This window comes from Electrophorus electricus, chromosome 4 (assembly GCF_041902795.1).
Source record: "Electrophorus electricus isolate QZ-2024a chromosome 4, ASM4190279v1, whole genome shotgun sequence".
Lineage (NCBI taxonomy): Eukaryota > Metazoa > Chordata > Actinopteri > Gymnotiformes > Gymnotidae > Electrophorus > Electrophorus electricus.
In genome coordinates this window covers 11,625,022-11,638,209 of record NC_137500.1, presented here as the reverse complement: position 1 = coordinate 11,638,209, position 13,188 = coordinate 11,625,022, and the positions used below count along the sequence as shown (strand labels likewise).

The 13,188-nt window shown below is 42.9% G+C and overlaps 2 protein-coding genes across 4 annotated transcripts; one reads left to right on the top strand and one right to left on the bottom strand.

Annotated features, from left to right (window-relative positions):
- The first annotated feature begins 339 nt into the window (after positions 1-339).
- On the top strand, positions 340-6,841 carry cpeb1a (cytoplasmic polyadenylation element binding protein 1a). The gene is made up of 11 exons (XM_027000607.3): positions 340-735; positions 886-1,080; positions 2,022-2,236; positions 2,928-3,177; positions 3,353-3,466; positions 3,697-3,786; positions 4,200-4,336; positions 4,464-4,662; positions 4,745-4,839; positions 4,980-5,060; positions 5,452-6,841. The coding sequence occupies exons 1-11, from the start codon at positions 708-710 to the stop codon at positions 5,560-5,562; spliced, it is 1,515 nt and encodes a 504-aa protein (XP_026856408.2). The 5' UTR covers positions 340-707; the 3' UTR covers positions 5,563-6,841.
- sv2 (synaptic vesicle glycoprotein 2) lies at positions 6,839-13,148 on the bottom strand. Of its 3 annotated transcripts, none has more exons than XM_027000594.3 (13): positions 12,782-13,148; positions 12,551-12,631; positions 12,132-12,293; positions 11,350-11,512; positions 10,974-11,095; positions 10,485-10,648; positions 9,607-9,687; positions 9,204-9,299; positions 8,815-8,903; positions 8,542-8,669; positions 8,370-8,465; positions 8,142-8,188; positions 6,839-7,750 (listed from the first exon to the last, which is right to left on the bottom strand). In XM_027000594.3, exons 1-13 carry the CDS (start codon positions 12,882-12,884, stop codon positions 7,664-7,666), a joined length of 1,419 nt encoding a protein of 472 aa, XP_026856395.2. In that variant the 5' UTR covers positions 12,885-13,148; the 3' UTR covers positions 6,839-7,663. The 3 variants fall into 3 exon arrangements, with proteins under 3 accessions (XP_026856395.2, XP_026856386.2, XP_026856377.2); XM_027000585.3 differs by lacking the exon at positions 11,350-11,512 and adding an exon at positions 11,513-11,552 and having other exon boundaries at positions 8,029-8,188; positions 12,782-13,142; XM_027000576.3 differs by having other exon boundaries at positions 8,029-8,188; positions 12,782-13,141.
- Between the last annotated feature and the right edge of the window lie 40 nt (positions 13,149-13,188).

Sequence of the window (13,188 nt, the reverse complement as noted above, 5' to 3'; positions counted from 1 at the left end):
TCAGAACCTCTGAATCACTGTGATTATAGGAGCTAGCTGGTGGGCCCTCCCTCTCTCTCACTCTCTACTGCTCTCTGTCTCTCCTCTCTCCCTCCCTCTTGCTTTCACTCTCCCTTTCTCTCCCTCCTCCCTTTCTCTCTCTCTAACTCTCTCTTTCTCCCTCTCCCTCTCTCTCCTTCCCTCTCCCTCTCTCTCCCTCCTTCTCTTTCTCACTCTCTCTCTCTCACTCTCTCCCTTTCTCTCCCTCCTCCCTTTCTCTCTCTCTAACTCTCTCTCTTTCTCCCTCTCCCTCTCTCTCCTTCCCTCTCCCTCTCTCTCCCTCCTTCTCTTTCTCACTCTCTCTCTCTCACTCCCTCCCTTTCATTGCTCCCTCCCTCTGTCACCTGGCCAGCCTCCAACCCTAAGCCTGACTCAGCACAAACAGGAAGGGCGCAAGCAAGCAAGAAACTGCTGCTCCTCTGTCCTCAGATCAGTGAGTGGTGAGACTCGGCTACTGAGAGCATCGCAGCAGAGCCTGGCAACCCAATCGCATGCGCGCAGAGTTTGCTTAGAAGTATTTGGGTAGCCGAGTGAGAGAGAGAAGCCTGTGTGTGTGTGCGTGCACGACTGTGACCATTTGACGTGCTGGAGCTGGGGATGGATGTAGCAGTGAGAAGCTCACTGTTCCAGCCACATGTTTAACCTGTCAGTGATGCGCACGGAGGCTCATGGAAGCCTCGACAGGCAGCGTGGGAGGTTGGTCTCTGACTTCTGCTCTTCCTGGTCGTCAGGCTTGTTTTGCTTCTGTCTGTGCTGCGTGTTTGTGTGTGCGAGTGTGTAGAAGTTCATGTTTGCCATCCTGGACTACTGCATTGTTTTAGGTGACGTCTGTGTTTCCTCCCATAGACCTGCTAGATGCAGGGTGCGCCGCTGTGGCTAGCAGGATGCCATTCTCCAGCCCGGAGCAGGACTCTCCCCTCGGCCTGCCCAGCATCGCTGAACTCAGCTTGGGCCTGCAGTCTCTCGGCTTGGCCTGCTGGGATCAGCCCTGGAGCTGTCCTGAGCCTGAACCTCTGGCCCAGCACTACTCTCCTGCAGCCAGTGAGTACCACACCCCCCTCTATGTGTTTGCTTATGTTAATTCTACTTTTAATTATGTTTCTTTACAGTAAAGATTCATGGATGAGGTCGTTCTAATGGTTCAGTGTACTTTGGAATGATTTGTGAATGGATATGTGTTTTTGTGATGATAGATAGTGGAGTTTTAGGAAACCTGTTTGTCTGTATTTGTGTGTATGAGAGACAGATACTGAGTGAGAATGTGCTGGTATGATGATAGATTGTTCTGGAAGGTCTGAGCTCAGTCTTAGTGCTGTCTCATATCTTTAATTCATGCATGACTAATCACTTTACCCATAAGCCAGTCCAAACACACCAGAGCTAGCTTTTCTGTTGATCCATTAGCATTTGTTCGGGTCACTAAAAACCAAAAATCTCCTTCCCCTATTTAAGAAAATGCTTGTATTTTGTATTATGCTTGTGACGTGATGATGTTCACAGAGTTTACACGTCTAAATGTGAAGTCCCTGTGTGCTTCACATTTGCTCTGCCCCAATTCTTCTAATAGAGCAGATGACATAGACACTAGCTAAGCACAGTACCCAAACCAGTTCATTTCTGCTGTCTCATTCAGGGCTGGTGTCACTTCAGGACAGCTCTCTCTGTCTCCCTCCCTCTCTCTCTGTCCCCCTCCCTCTCTCTCTCAGACAGATCTCTTTATTGCACATCACACCATTTTTGAGGTTGAATAATACACTTAGTTGGACTTTGTTAGATTTAACATTACATCCAATAGTAGGACATGTTATTGTTTTCAGTCATTCCTATATACTGCTGGTGAAGTAGGTGGGTAGCATGCTACCTCTAGTTGGGCTAATTTAAATTCATGAAATTTTATAATTTAATATAATTATGTAATTTAATTCTTCTTATCTGGGGCCATATACTTTGCATCTTAGATCCATGTTGTGTGTCTGTGGCAGTGCTTGGGTTGTTGACCAGGCCCTTGGGCAGTGCTCTGGACAGACCGCAGGGCTATCAGAGCCAAGGCTCCCTGGGTGGAGGGGACCTGTTGGAACACTTCCCCAGCCTGGCCCGCATTCCTCTAGGGATAGAGCCTCGCTCTCTGCTGAACTCCGGATCCAGCAGTCCTGTCAACTCGGAGACCAGCGGCGTCTCTTCTGCATCTGACCACCTGGTAAGCAGCTCCAAAATATAGGGTCACACAATAACCACAGCTGTGCAATCAACCTCTCCTTCCTGAGGTCTGGCCGCCATTTTGATCACAAAAACAAGGTGGTATTACTTCTTTTGTTGCGTTATTATAATTAATCTAACATTCCCCACAAAGAACTCCACACAAAGAATTTTCCTTTACTATCCAACATTTATTAAAAAACATTTATACAGAAAATTGATTAGAAAACCCATCTTCACTTCATTGTGACAAATGCTTAGCTAGCTAGCTGTTACCACTTGCTTGACCATGTGTTGTCTTCAATTTCATGCCTAATGGAGGATCAACCTATCTGGGTGGTACCAAAAGGTTAGGCAGGATTTTATAGACATACTAGTCATAGACACAATCACAGCCAGCCAGATTCCATTAAATGTTGAAACATTTAAAAAATGTTTTCCTTTAACCAAGCACCCTTGCAGAACACAGGATGTCTGGTGCTGAGTCTACCTAGTGAGTGACCTGAACTGCTTCAGAAACCCTGGTGCTCAGACAGGAGGCACAGCACAAAGAAAACATGCTGAGTAGAACTGTCATTCAGGGCACAGAGAGAGTGCAGCATGCTCAGAAATCTAGATGAACTACGACAGTGATGTTTGAACATGCTCTGTTGAAACAGGAGTGTCACTCTGCATCACCTTTCCTTTACTAGTCTAGCCTGCGGATTTCTCCTCCGGTGAACTTCCTCCTGTCTGGCACTCCGAAGGACACAGTGAAGCAGGCCGTGAGGCATAGAGAAGCCCCTGGCTCTCCTCTCCGTCCCTGTCTCCCAGGAATATCTGAAGGCTCACTGGCTAAGTGCTGGACAAAACCACCCACCTGGCCCAGTTGGGACACCCTGGGATTGCCAGATCACACCATCAGCATTGAGAAGAAGGCTCAGCTACACAGACAGGCTGCAGGTACTGTTCTGTTACTGTGACTACATTAGTCATGGCCGGATTATTTATGAGGTCTCGTGCTTGTAAGTGCATTTCCATTTTAATTTTACAATATGGTTGCAGCTAAGTTCTGCCATTAGTTAGCTCAGTTTTCTTGGTGACACTAGACCTAAGCCTTCCTCACTGTTCTTCACAGCAACAAATGAAGCCACATGTACTTGGGCTGGACAGCTGCCTCCACGCAGTTATAAAAACCCCATCTACTCCTGTAAAGTGTTCTTAGGAGGAGTTCCATGGGACGTCACAGAGGGTGAATAGTAAAAACACGTGTGTGCACAAATAGATGTCTCAGCAGAGGAATATATCATAGAAATTCATTACAAATGCATCAGATGTGTGAGATTTAAATATATGTTCCCTTAAATATAAGTTAAATATATGTTGTGTGTAAGTATAAATACGTTAAATATTTTTCTGTAAAAATCTCTCTCTCTCTCTCTCTCTCTCTCTCTCTCTCTCTCTCTCTCTCTCTCTCTGCAGCCAGTCTTTTGAACACATTCAGTATGTTTGGACCTCTGAAAGTAGAGTGGCCTGGTAAAGATGGCAAGCACCCCCGATGTCCCCCTCAAGGTAACCAGCTAATGCCTTGAGCCTATGTCAGCATACATCAAAATGATTGATTCATGACTGATCCTAGAAGTCATAGAGCTGATCCTCTTAGGTCAGTTTGGTCCTTAGTGGGTGTGGGTCCATGGGTGAAGGAGAGCTAGGTAGAAGATGTTAGACCCCTGATACTCAATCCTTATTCTCTGAGGGCCAATTTCTGTGGTTTTTGCTCTCTTCATAGTTGTGCAATTAGGTGCCCAATTTAAAAAACAAAACAAAAAAACAGGTTCAACAGATTCAAGAGCCAGAATTGAGTATTAGGGCTCTACACTTTAGATCTTACCAAGATAATGTGAGCAGCAGCAGCTAATTCTGCACAAAACATGTAAGTGGTGGGATCGGTCAGCATGCGCATTAAGACTGCACGTACTCTGTAGGTTACGTATACCTAGTCTTTGATTTGGACAAGTCAGTGAAGGCTTTGCTGCAGGCCTGCAACCATCGCCATGCCCATCCAGGAGATTGTCTGGAGTACTACTACAAGATGTCCAGCAAGAGGATACGCTGCAAGGATGTGAGTGTGGCACACATGTATACATTGTGCTTCAGAGTGCCATGTGGTCTGACACAGAGCTTCTTGGTCTGCAATGGAGGATAGCAGCTCTCTCAGCTAGTTCTCTGTGCCTTTCGTGTGTACACAGGTGCAAGTGATTCCGTGGGTGATCACGGACAGTAACTTTGTGCGCTGCCCCTCGCTGCGGCTCTTCCCCAGCAGAACGGTGTTTGTGGGAGCTCTGCACGGCATGCTGAACGCAGAAGCCCTGGCACACATCATGGAGGAACTGTTCGGGGGTGTCACCTATGCTGGGATTGACACAGACAAGCACAAATATCCTATAGGTCAGTCTGCCTTTAAGCCCCTGAAGCACAGACTGTACTGGGTGTGCTATTACAGTTCCGCTTACATGGGCCGTCTTTGCAGGATCCGGACGTGTGACCTTCAGGAACCAGAAGAGCTACCTAAAAGCAGTGAGTGCCGCATTTGTGGAGATCAAGACCTCCAAGTTCACCAAGAAGGTAAGAGAGGAAGTATGCACAGAGAGCACTGAGTACCTTCTGCATCCACTTCATCATCTTGGACAGACTACAACCTGTTTCTTTGTTCCTCACTTAAGTAAATCTGCCACTTCATGATTTGGTCTTTTCACCTGTTTTAGGTTCAGATTGACCCTTACCTTGATGACTCCATGTGCGAAGTGTGTACTCATCAGCCGGGGCCATTCTTCTGCAGAGACCAGGTGAGAGAGTGCTGCTATAATCCCTGATCTATAGTGATGTACCACTGTCCCACCAGAGTCATACAGCAATACTTGCATGTGTTAAAGCCAAAACCATAAATTTGAGACCAGGAAGGTGCTACTCCCTTCAAACCACAGTTCTTCAATAACCATTAGAACAGCGTTGACATGGTCCCCTCGTAAAATTTACAGGTTGAGGCCTGGATGCACCAACAGTCCTAAAGTGTTTGTGTCTACTATTTTGTTCAGTGGTTGTGTTGAATAGCTCTATTTGTGAATTAAAATCTATATAACCCTTTGTATTTAGGGTCAATGGCAGTAGGCAGTGAATATGATGCATGTAAAACTGTCTCTCCTCTGACTAATTCATGTTTCTCTGATGCACTTTTAGGCATGTTTTAAGTATTATTGCCGCTCCTGCTGGCACTGGCAGCACTCAATGGATGTGTTGAGCAGTCACCGGCCCCTCATGCGCAACCAGAAGAGCATCCACTCGTGCTAAACAGACAGCAGCATCCATATCTCTGCTGCTAACCCAGAGGCTCCAGGACTGAGGTGCCAGGCGTGGGCTCACCGGGCCCTGGGAGGTTAGCTGTGCCATCCCCTCTCCAGAGTTGATAGAGTCCCCGGGAGAAATACTGTAGAAAGTTCACGTATTGCACTGCTTTCTATATTTTCGCTGTTTACTTGTTCACTAAGGCACTATGCAGAGTGAGGGTCTGGGCGATGGTGACCCATTTGCACAGTTACCCAGACAACAGTCACCATGGAAATAACCCCAGATTTCTGCAGGTAGCAGAAATTTTATTTTTAGAGCTGTTCCACAATTTTAGTTTGTTTTTGAATACCTTACATCTAAATTCAACATACAGGTCTGGAAGCCTCTTATTTTCACTGGTTTTGCCAGTACCTTATTTTTTTTGCGGCATGTCAACTGCCTTGTTTATTTTAGAGTTTGGAGTTAATTTAACCTGTATTTTTAACATGTTTTACCTCTTTTATGTGTAGTATTAGATTGAGACATGGGAATATAACCAGATTTGCACTCTCTGGTATTTTTAGTTAGTATTTGCTATGTAGTTTTAACTACCTGGGGGTATTTGTGGTTTTGAATTATTATTATTATTTTTTTTTAATTAACAAGCAACATAACCTGGTTGATGCATGAGCTGGCTACACAGCAGCTCCCCTTATCAAGTCTCACTTTGTTGGATGCCACTGCTGCTTAGCAATATTCTTGCAATCAACGATCAGTTATATATGGTAACAACATTGGAAAGAACTTTGACCTCTGAGATTGTTCACTGTACATAGTTTTAATCAAATTGTTGCACTTTTTTAATTTGCACTTGGGGGACACAGGAGATGGTGGTTGTAAATCCCCCTCTTGTACTCTTGGACTTCTGTAGATTGGGACAGGCAGACTCATTGAAAGCATGACCCTTTAATTTCCTTGCCAGTACTGTTGTTTCTGCTGATTGTAGGACTAACTGTTAACCAGGTCTATTTATTGTGAATCATTATAAATAAAATGCAGCCCAACTCCCCATTTTTATTTAGATCTAAAGTTCTGTGCCAAAGACCTAATGTCATGTCTATGTCTTTCGGTCTGCCTTTCTCCCTTATGCTCTTTCCATTAGGTTTGTTGTGCTGAACCTGTTGCCTGGCCCAGCTGCTTTTTAGAGTTTAAAATTCTCTACCTCATTGGTCTGCAAGTGTTGCCATAGTTACCTAAAGTGGAGGTTGTTCCAGTTGGGCACAATAAAGTTGTTGAAGCATTACCAGTCTGTTCATTTTATTTCCGTTGAAAAACATATTTCAGAGAACACTGGTTTAGAGTCACATTACAAGTATGATATCAGAAAAAAATGATTTCACTATTTTTCTACATATTCCTTGGTCCTATTGTTGCAGATAAAAATACTGCATATGATTTACTGGTCAAAAAATGAAATGCCTTATTTAATAACAATTCTAAAACATTTATTGTTTATTATAAAATAAAAAAATGTGTTAACAGGTGGTAAGTGCAATTACACAAGGCTAATTAATTAGCTGTTGGTTGATAAGTATAATGTGACTGTTTCAAAGAGAGACTTTTCTGTAAGCATGAAGCCTGCATTCTGCTAGGAGATCTGCTTCTGGCTTTATCTCATTGATGTGGTAGAACCTGAGTAGCTCAATCCAACAAGAGCCTAGAGTGACTGAAAGCACTGGACCCCAACATGTGTTCTTGCTGTGATGTTTAGGTTGTGTGAATAGCTATGCTTTGGAACATCCTGACTCTTTCACAAATGGAGGCCAGATTTTAATTATTTGATTTTAGTAGCTCTAGTCAGAAAATCCACCTGGAAATCTTTGCTAGCTACCACCAGACTGAATAGATTGTAGGATCCCAATAATGCCTGTGGCACAGGCTTTTAAGGAAGCCAATGTCCACATGGACTTTGTGTTTATTCAGGTGAAGTGTGTGTGTTGGTTTTTGTTAATTTCATGCACGTGTGTTTCATGTCAGTTCTGTCTGTTTAGTGGGAGGCAGATGTAGAGCTGCTAGGCTGCCAGTTAGCAGTAGAGCTGCTACCAGCACAATAGGCAGTGCGCAGTTAGAGTCCACCAGTTGCCCAAAAACAACATTTGCCATGATTGCTGCTACGCGGCCCACTCCATTGAAGAAGCCCAGGGAAGAGGACCTAAAAGAGAATGTAATAACATTAGACTCATGTCATATATACATAGCCAATATGGAAACAAACCCAAATGTATTCCCAGAGGACAGGCTAAGGGATAGGGTACACTCATTCTACTTTAGCCCTTGTATGATTGATATGAATATTATTGTTAAATTAGAAACTAGATAAACAAATGAACATTGACAGGCCATTTTGAGTTTAGTAAGGTTGACTAATGAGAGATAAAACTGTATAGAGGTGCAGTGTATGTGTACCATGGTGGCAGTGAGGGTAGTTACCGTAAATGTGTGGGATAGAGCTCAGTGCTGATAACATCCAGAGCATTCCAAGAGATGACAGAGACCCCACTGAACACACACGACATCAAGAAACTCTGGCCTTTAGTTTTTACCTCATAAATCAGGAAAACACTCAGACTGGACACCAGCAGACTCCCAGCTGAGAGACAACAAATAAATATTTCAACATGAGCTCAGATGACCATTTAAATGAGCCTTTTTAGTGACCAGTAAAGTTTAACTATAAGCAAAGCTTGATAAAGGGAGGGAACACAATAGGAGTTTTGTATACTCACAGCAGGTTACCTCAAGAGAAACTAGGTGCCTGGATGTTTACTCACCGAGGAGGATCTTCCCTCCCACTACATCCATCAGCAGGATGGTGAAGATGCTTCCAGGGAGGTTGGATGCTGCAGTTATAAAGCCCTCCATGTACACTGTAAACAGGAAGTATGGATATTTCTTATTCTGGAAACACTGAAACAGTATTGATTGATAGTTTAAATGTCACACCTGCAGTTTTGACTGGATAGCAGCTCTTATTCTCATAGCTTTGAGCTTCAGACATGTTGGAACATGGAGAACCTCCAGCTTCAGCCCTCTTGAAGAGCTCAGGAAGCCACATCCACAAACCATAAAATCTACAACTCGAAGATTTATTCACATCAGCTTTGATGTAGTTACTGTATAATCTAGTTAATTAATAAGCGTAGGGTTCAAGAGTTTAAATGAGTACGTGTATAGATATATTATACAAAACTAACAAGTCCTTTTTTCCATACATACCCAAATGATATACAATAGAAAATGATGAGCAGGGCAATGCTTCTGGAGGTCAAAGGGCTTACAAACAGCTGTGTGATTGGAGCCAGCCCCTGGGGCACAGAGAAAACAACAGCAGAAAGTTCATATGGGGCTAATATTATACAATGAACTATATACATATCTGCAGATAGATATCAGATTCCACTTCAGTCCAAGATCCCCTTTTCCACTAGACATCATTTCAGAAATCTCAATGTCTGGAAGTCAGTCAGCTATAGAATCCTTTCGAGTCCCCAAATCAAGACACATCCCAGTGACATATGATTCTAGGTACTGATTGTGTAAAGTCCATCTGTAAATATAAAGACTCTCTCTAAAACAAGAACAAGGATAGATGGGTCAGTACTTACCCGTTTAACAGAATGATATATACCCTGAGAGCATCGAACTCTGATCCTCGGATCCCCTTTGTCCCCATCTTCTCTAGGGATAACTAGCCCAGCAGCCTATGAACATGCAAACAACCCAACTCTGTTCATTATTAAAGAACGTGTGCATGCACTAGGTAACTAAAGTAAACAGAGGGCTTCCATGCCAATTTATCCAATAAGTGAAAGTTTTGCAATTATATTTATTCAACCATATATATCAGTGTTTGTTTCAACAGGGCTACAAAGCTCCAACAGGCAAGCTTGATGAGCCGACTTCATTCTGTTCGTTATTTGTAAATCACTCTGTAATGTGAAACATTAAAACATAAGTAAATGGCATGTAAGACAACATTACATGGTTAAGCATAACACATTGTCGTACTGGGAATGAATTGAGATCTCCTCGGTGGTTGAGTTTGTACATCCACTGGAACACAGTCAGTGCCTCCTCCTCTCTGCCAGCCTGAGTTAGCCACACACACACACACACACACACACACACACACACACACACACACACACACACACACACACACACACACACACACACACAGACACAGACACAGACACAGACACACACACAGACACAGACACACACAGACACAGACACACACAGACACAGACACACACAGACACGACATAAAAGTTCCTTGAACCTTTGCTACAAAACAATGTGCATATAATAAACAGCTAGTGTTTGAATACAAATATATACATATGAATTACTATAGCTAGTAATTCATATGTATATGAATTACTGTGCAACATAATTATGTAGTAATAATAATCTCTAATTGAATAGAGAACATTGACAATAGTCAATTTTTAGTAGTTAAACAGCTCGATTCTTAACAAAATTAAGGCACGTTTTTAGACTGAAGTGTAGTGAATTTTTGTCAGTATAAATATAAACATTATAGAACTCAAATAAGATTTCATATTAAAATCACCTTCTTTAAAAGTGGGAATAACAGAATATTATAGCTACAATTTAGCATGTGTCCTTCAAGATAAGTAGTGACAATCAGGTGGCCACAAGGAAATAAAATGGAATTCCAGCAAAAGGGATCCATTGTAGACCAGACCCAAATTCATCCACAAACAAGCATCTTAGAACCAGCTGAGCTATGCTGAGCTGAGCTGTCTTCACTTATGCCCATTTCCTGAAGAGTAACCTATACCTCCAGCAACACAGGGAACACTGTGTAAACAGAAACATTTCCTGCTTGAGGAAACCACATGGAAGGGCCATGGGGCTACCTCCATTAAGAAGCGGGGGCTCTCTGGCATGACCAGCCTGAAGATGAGGGCTGAGGTTAAGCTGGGGATGGAGCATACCACCACAAACACCCTCCAACTTTGGAAGTCCAACCATCCTAGCTCAATATGCAGAAATGTCTTGGGGATGATCAACCAGGCTGCACCTGTACACACAGTCACAAACATGGTTACAGAAACATCAGTGCCTCACCCACTTTGTGAATTCTTGTGCTGTAGTTAGAAGGGTATTATAGAAAAAGCAGGGGCAATAAACTGTCACTGAATTCACTGTCAATGAATCATTTGTAAACTTGTCTCATGTAACTTTCTTCACAAAGTAAGGCAATGTACCTTCCCATTTTATATGCATGCAGTGACAAAGAACAGAAGCACATTACACACACAGTGTTACAGAATAGCAGAGCACAGCTCAGATAGATAAACCATTACATTCAAACAAAGAATCAGGCTAGTAGATATATGCTGTACCTGCAGCTAAAAGGTTTCCAGCCATCCAGAACGTGGCCAGAGCACTGATCATGGCCCCTCGCCGCATCCTTGGCTGGAACTCAGAAAAGTAGGAGAAGATAACGGGGATGGAGCCGCCCACACTGCAGATCAAACACACAGGTACTTGTCTTTGGCAAAAGAAAGGAGTTATGTCACCCCTAAAGAAATGTCAAACTCTATTGCAACAACCGATATACTTCTCCTTTGAAAATCCATGTCAGTTCAGGGTGAGTCTTAATCTATAAACCCTAGACATCCAAAGATACACACACCGTAGAAATACTTACACGATTAAGTCAAGTACACTACAAAACTCTGAAGGTCACTGTTTCAGAATATTCATAGAGCCTCTAACCCTATTCCACTAAGGATCCGTAGTAACAGGAACAGCCAGAAGCTCTGGGCTAAACTGGCCACAGCACCAAATATTCCGTTCACTGCTAGTGAGATGGCCAGCACCCTCTGTCGGCCTGTCTGATCAGCCAGATACCCCCACATATATCCACCAAGCATCATACCTGCACAGGAAATAGGACCATCTTGAGTCAGTCATTAATACTACAGGGAAAAACAAAACAAAACAATACCCCTCGACTCATTTGTTGTTTTTACTTCTCAACCACATTAAAAACATGAGACCATATTGAATAAATCTACCTGAATTGCTCAGCAGAAACAATTTCATGTTAGTTAGTATTAGAGTTTGGTTCAAGCAATTTTGATTATTTAACTTTCTGATAGTGATATTAGATTATATCCTCATGTTACAACACTTGTTGGAATCTGCCATTATATCAAACTTCTCAGAGTAAGATTGCTTATTCATGGATATTTGCCCTTTATGCTTTAAATAACATGACATTGCTGAAACTACATTCATGGGAAGGGCAAATTAGACCTACTTAAAAGTCCTCTAAAATTTCTAAGAAGGGACTTACTAAACAACTGCCTTATGAACAAGCCCAATGTTATCCAATATTTTAGTTCTATAGAGCCTGCTTAGGACTACGTCCCAAGGCTGTGACAAATGCACAGCATTTGTAATACATGATTTACCAGCAAAATAAAAATGATACTTATCGCTCGATTAACCCGAAGTCTGAAATGCAGTGGACAGACTGATATTCTATCATCTACCAAGGAATATGCTGGCGGTCAGCAACCCCATATCTGCTGAGCTGAGCTGCATATCACAGCGGGCGGTGGGCAGAAGGAAGGACACACACAGTATCTCCACTGCATCACTGGCATTGGCCCAGCCACACACCACCAGCAGAAGGCCATGGGACAGACCAAACCCTGAGGACCCAGAACGAAGTAAAGGCAAACAAGATCACTGTGACTGGACAGCACATATTTAACCACAGTGATCACACACACTTAAAGAGCCATAGTGATCACACACACTTAAAGAAATTAGTTAACAGCACACAACCCCCGCCCCGCCCCGCCCCAACATTAAACAGTGTAAAATAGGAAACAGCCTCTTTTATATTGTAAAAAAATTACATGCAAAAAAAGATTCAAAAATCTAACTGAACTTAACGTGGTAATACCTGCTTCCTCGACGGCCTCCTCATACGACAATTTCCTGTGATCATTACTGGCGTCTAGCGTCCTCTCAAAGACAACATCCCCTGTTTCCCAGATTTACGTCACATCACTTAGTCACAATCCGCAAAGTTCATGAACATTTTCAATCGCAAACTAAATTACTACCAACTACGATCAGGCAAATTGCGAAATAAGTTAAATTGTGCTAAATTAATTTGTTGATATTAGCCTACCTTCATTATCCGAATCATGGGATGTAGTCACTATGTTACTGGAGGCAGCAAGCAGGGGCTCGCGTGCTGTGTCTCCGTACGCCTCTACATATAGTTGAGACATCGAATGCTGCCAGTAAATACAATTCTCGCACCAAAATTATCTTAGACGTTCGTAGCTGCACATAGCATCGTTGCGTTAAAAACAAAAAAACAAACAAACTGAGGGAGAGAGCTAGCTTAGCTATCAAAACGAAAGCACAAACTCCTCCCTTCAATTTACGCGATTACATTTAATGGTTGTAAACAAAGCACGGGATTGTGGGAAATTTCTTTTGAACGCTCCGTCTGATACCGCAGTCAAGCTATCCGAGTTTTAGCGACTCATGGTCAAGTCACATTTACAGTCTGCGCTTTAAAGTGGAATG

What these genes read in the sequence shown, in the direction of transcription:
- cpeb1a (XM_027000607.3), top strand. Translation starts at nt 708, where the DNA reads ATGGAAGCCTCGACAGGCAGCGTGGGAG. An exon ending in GCACTACTCTCCTGCAGCCA is followed by an intron (nt 1,081 to 2,021) that starts GTGAGTACCACA and finishes TGTCTGTGGCAG; the next exon opens with TGCTTGGGTTGTTGACCAGG. An exon ending in CCTCCAAGTTCACCAAGAAG is followed by an intron (nt 4,840 to 4,979) that starts GTAAGAGAGGAA and finishes CACCTGTTTTAG; the next exon opens with GTTCAGATTGACCCTTACCT.
- sv2 (XM_027000576.3), bottom strand. Translation starts at nt 12,884, where the DNA reads ATGTCTCAACTATATGTAGAGGCGTACGGAGACACAGCACGCGAGCCC. An exon ending in TATATCATTCTGTTAAACGG is followed by an intron (nt 8,904 to 9,203) that starts GTAAGTACTGAC and finishes TCTGTGCCCCAG; the next exon opens with GGGCTGGCTCCAATCACACA. An exon ending in CTATCCAGTCAAAACTGCAG is followed by an intron (nt 8,466 to 8,541) that starts GTGTGACATTTA and finishes TCCTGTTTACAG; the next exon opens with TGTACATGGAGGGCTTTATA.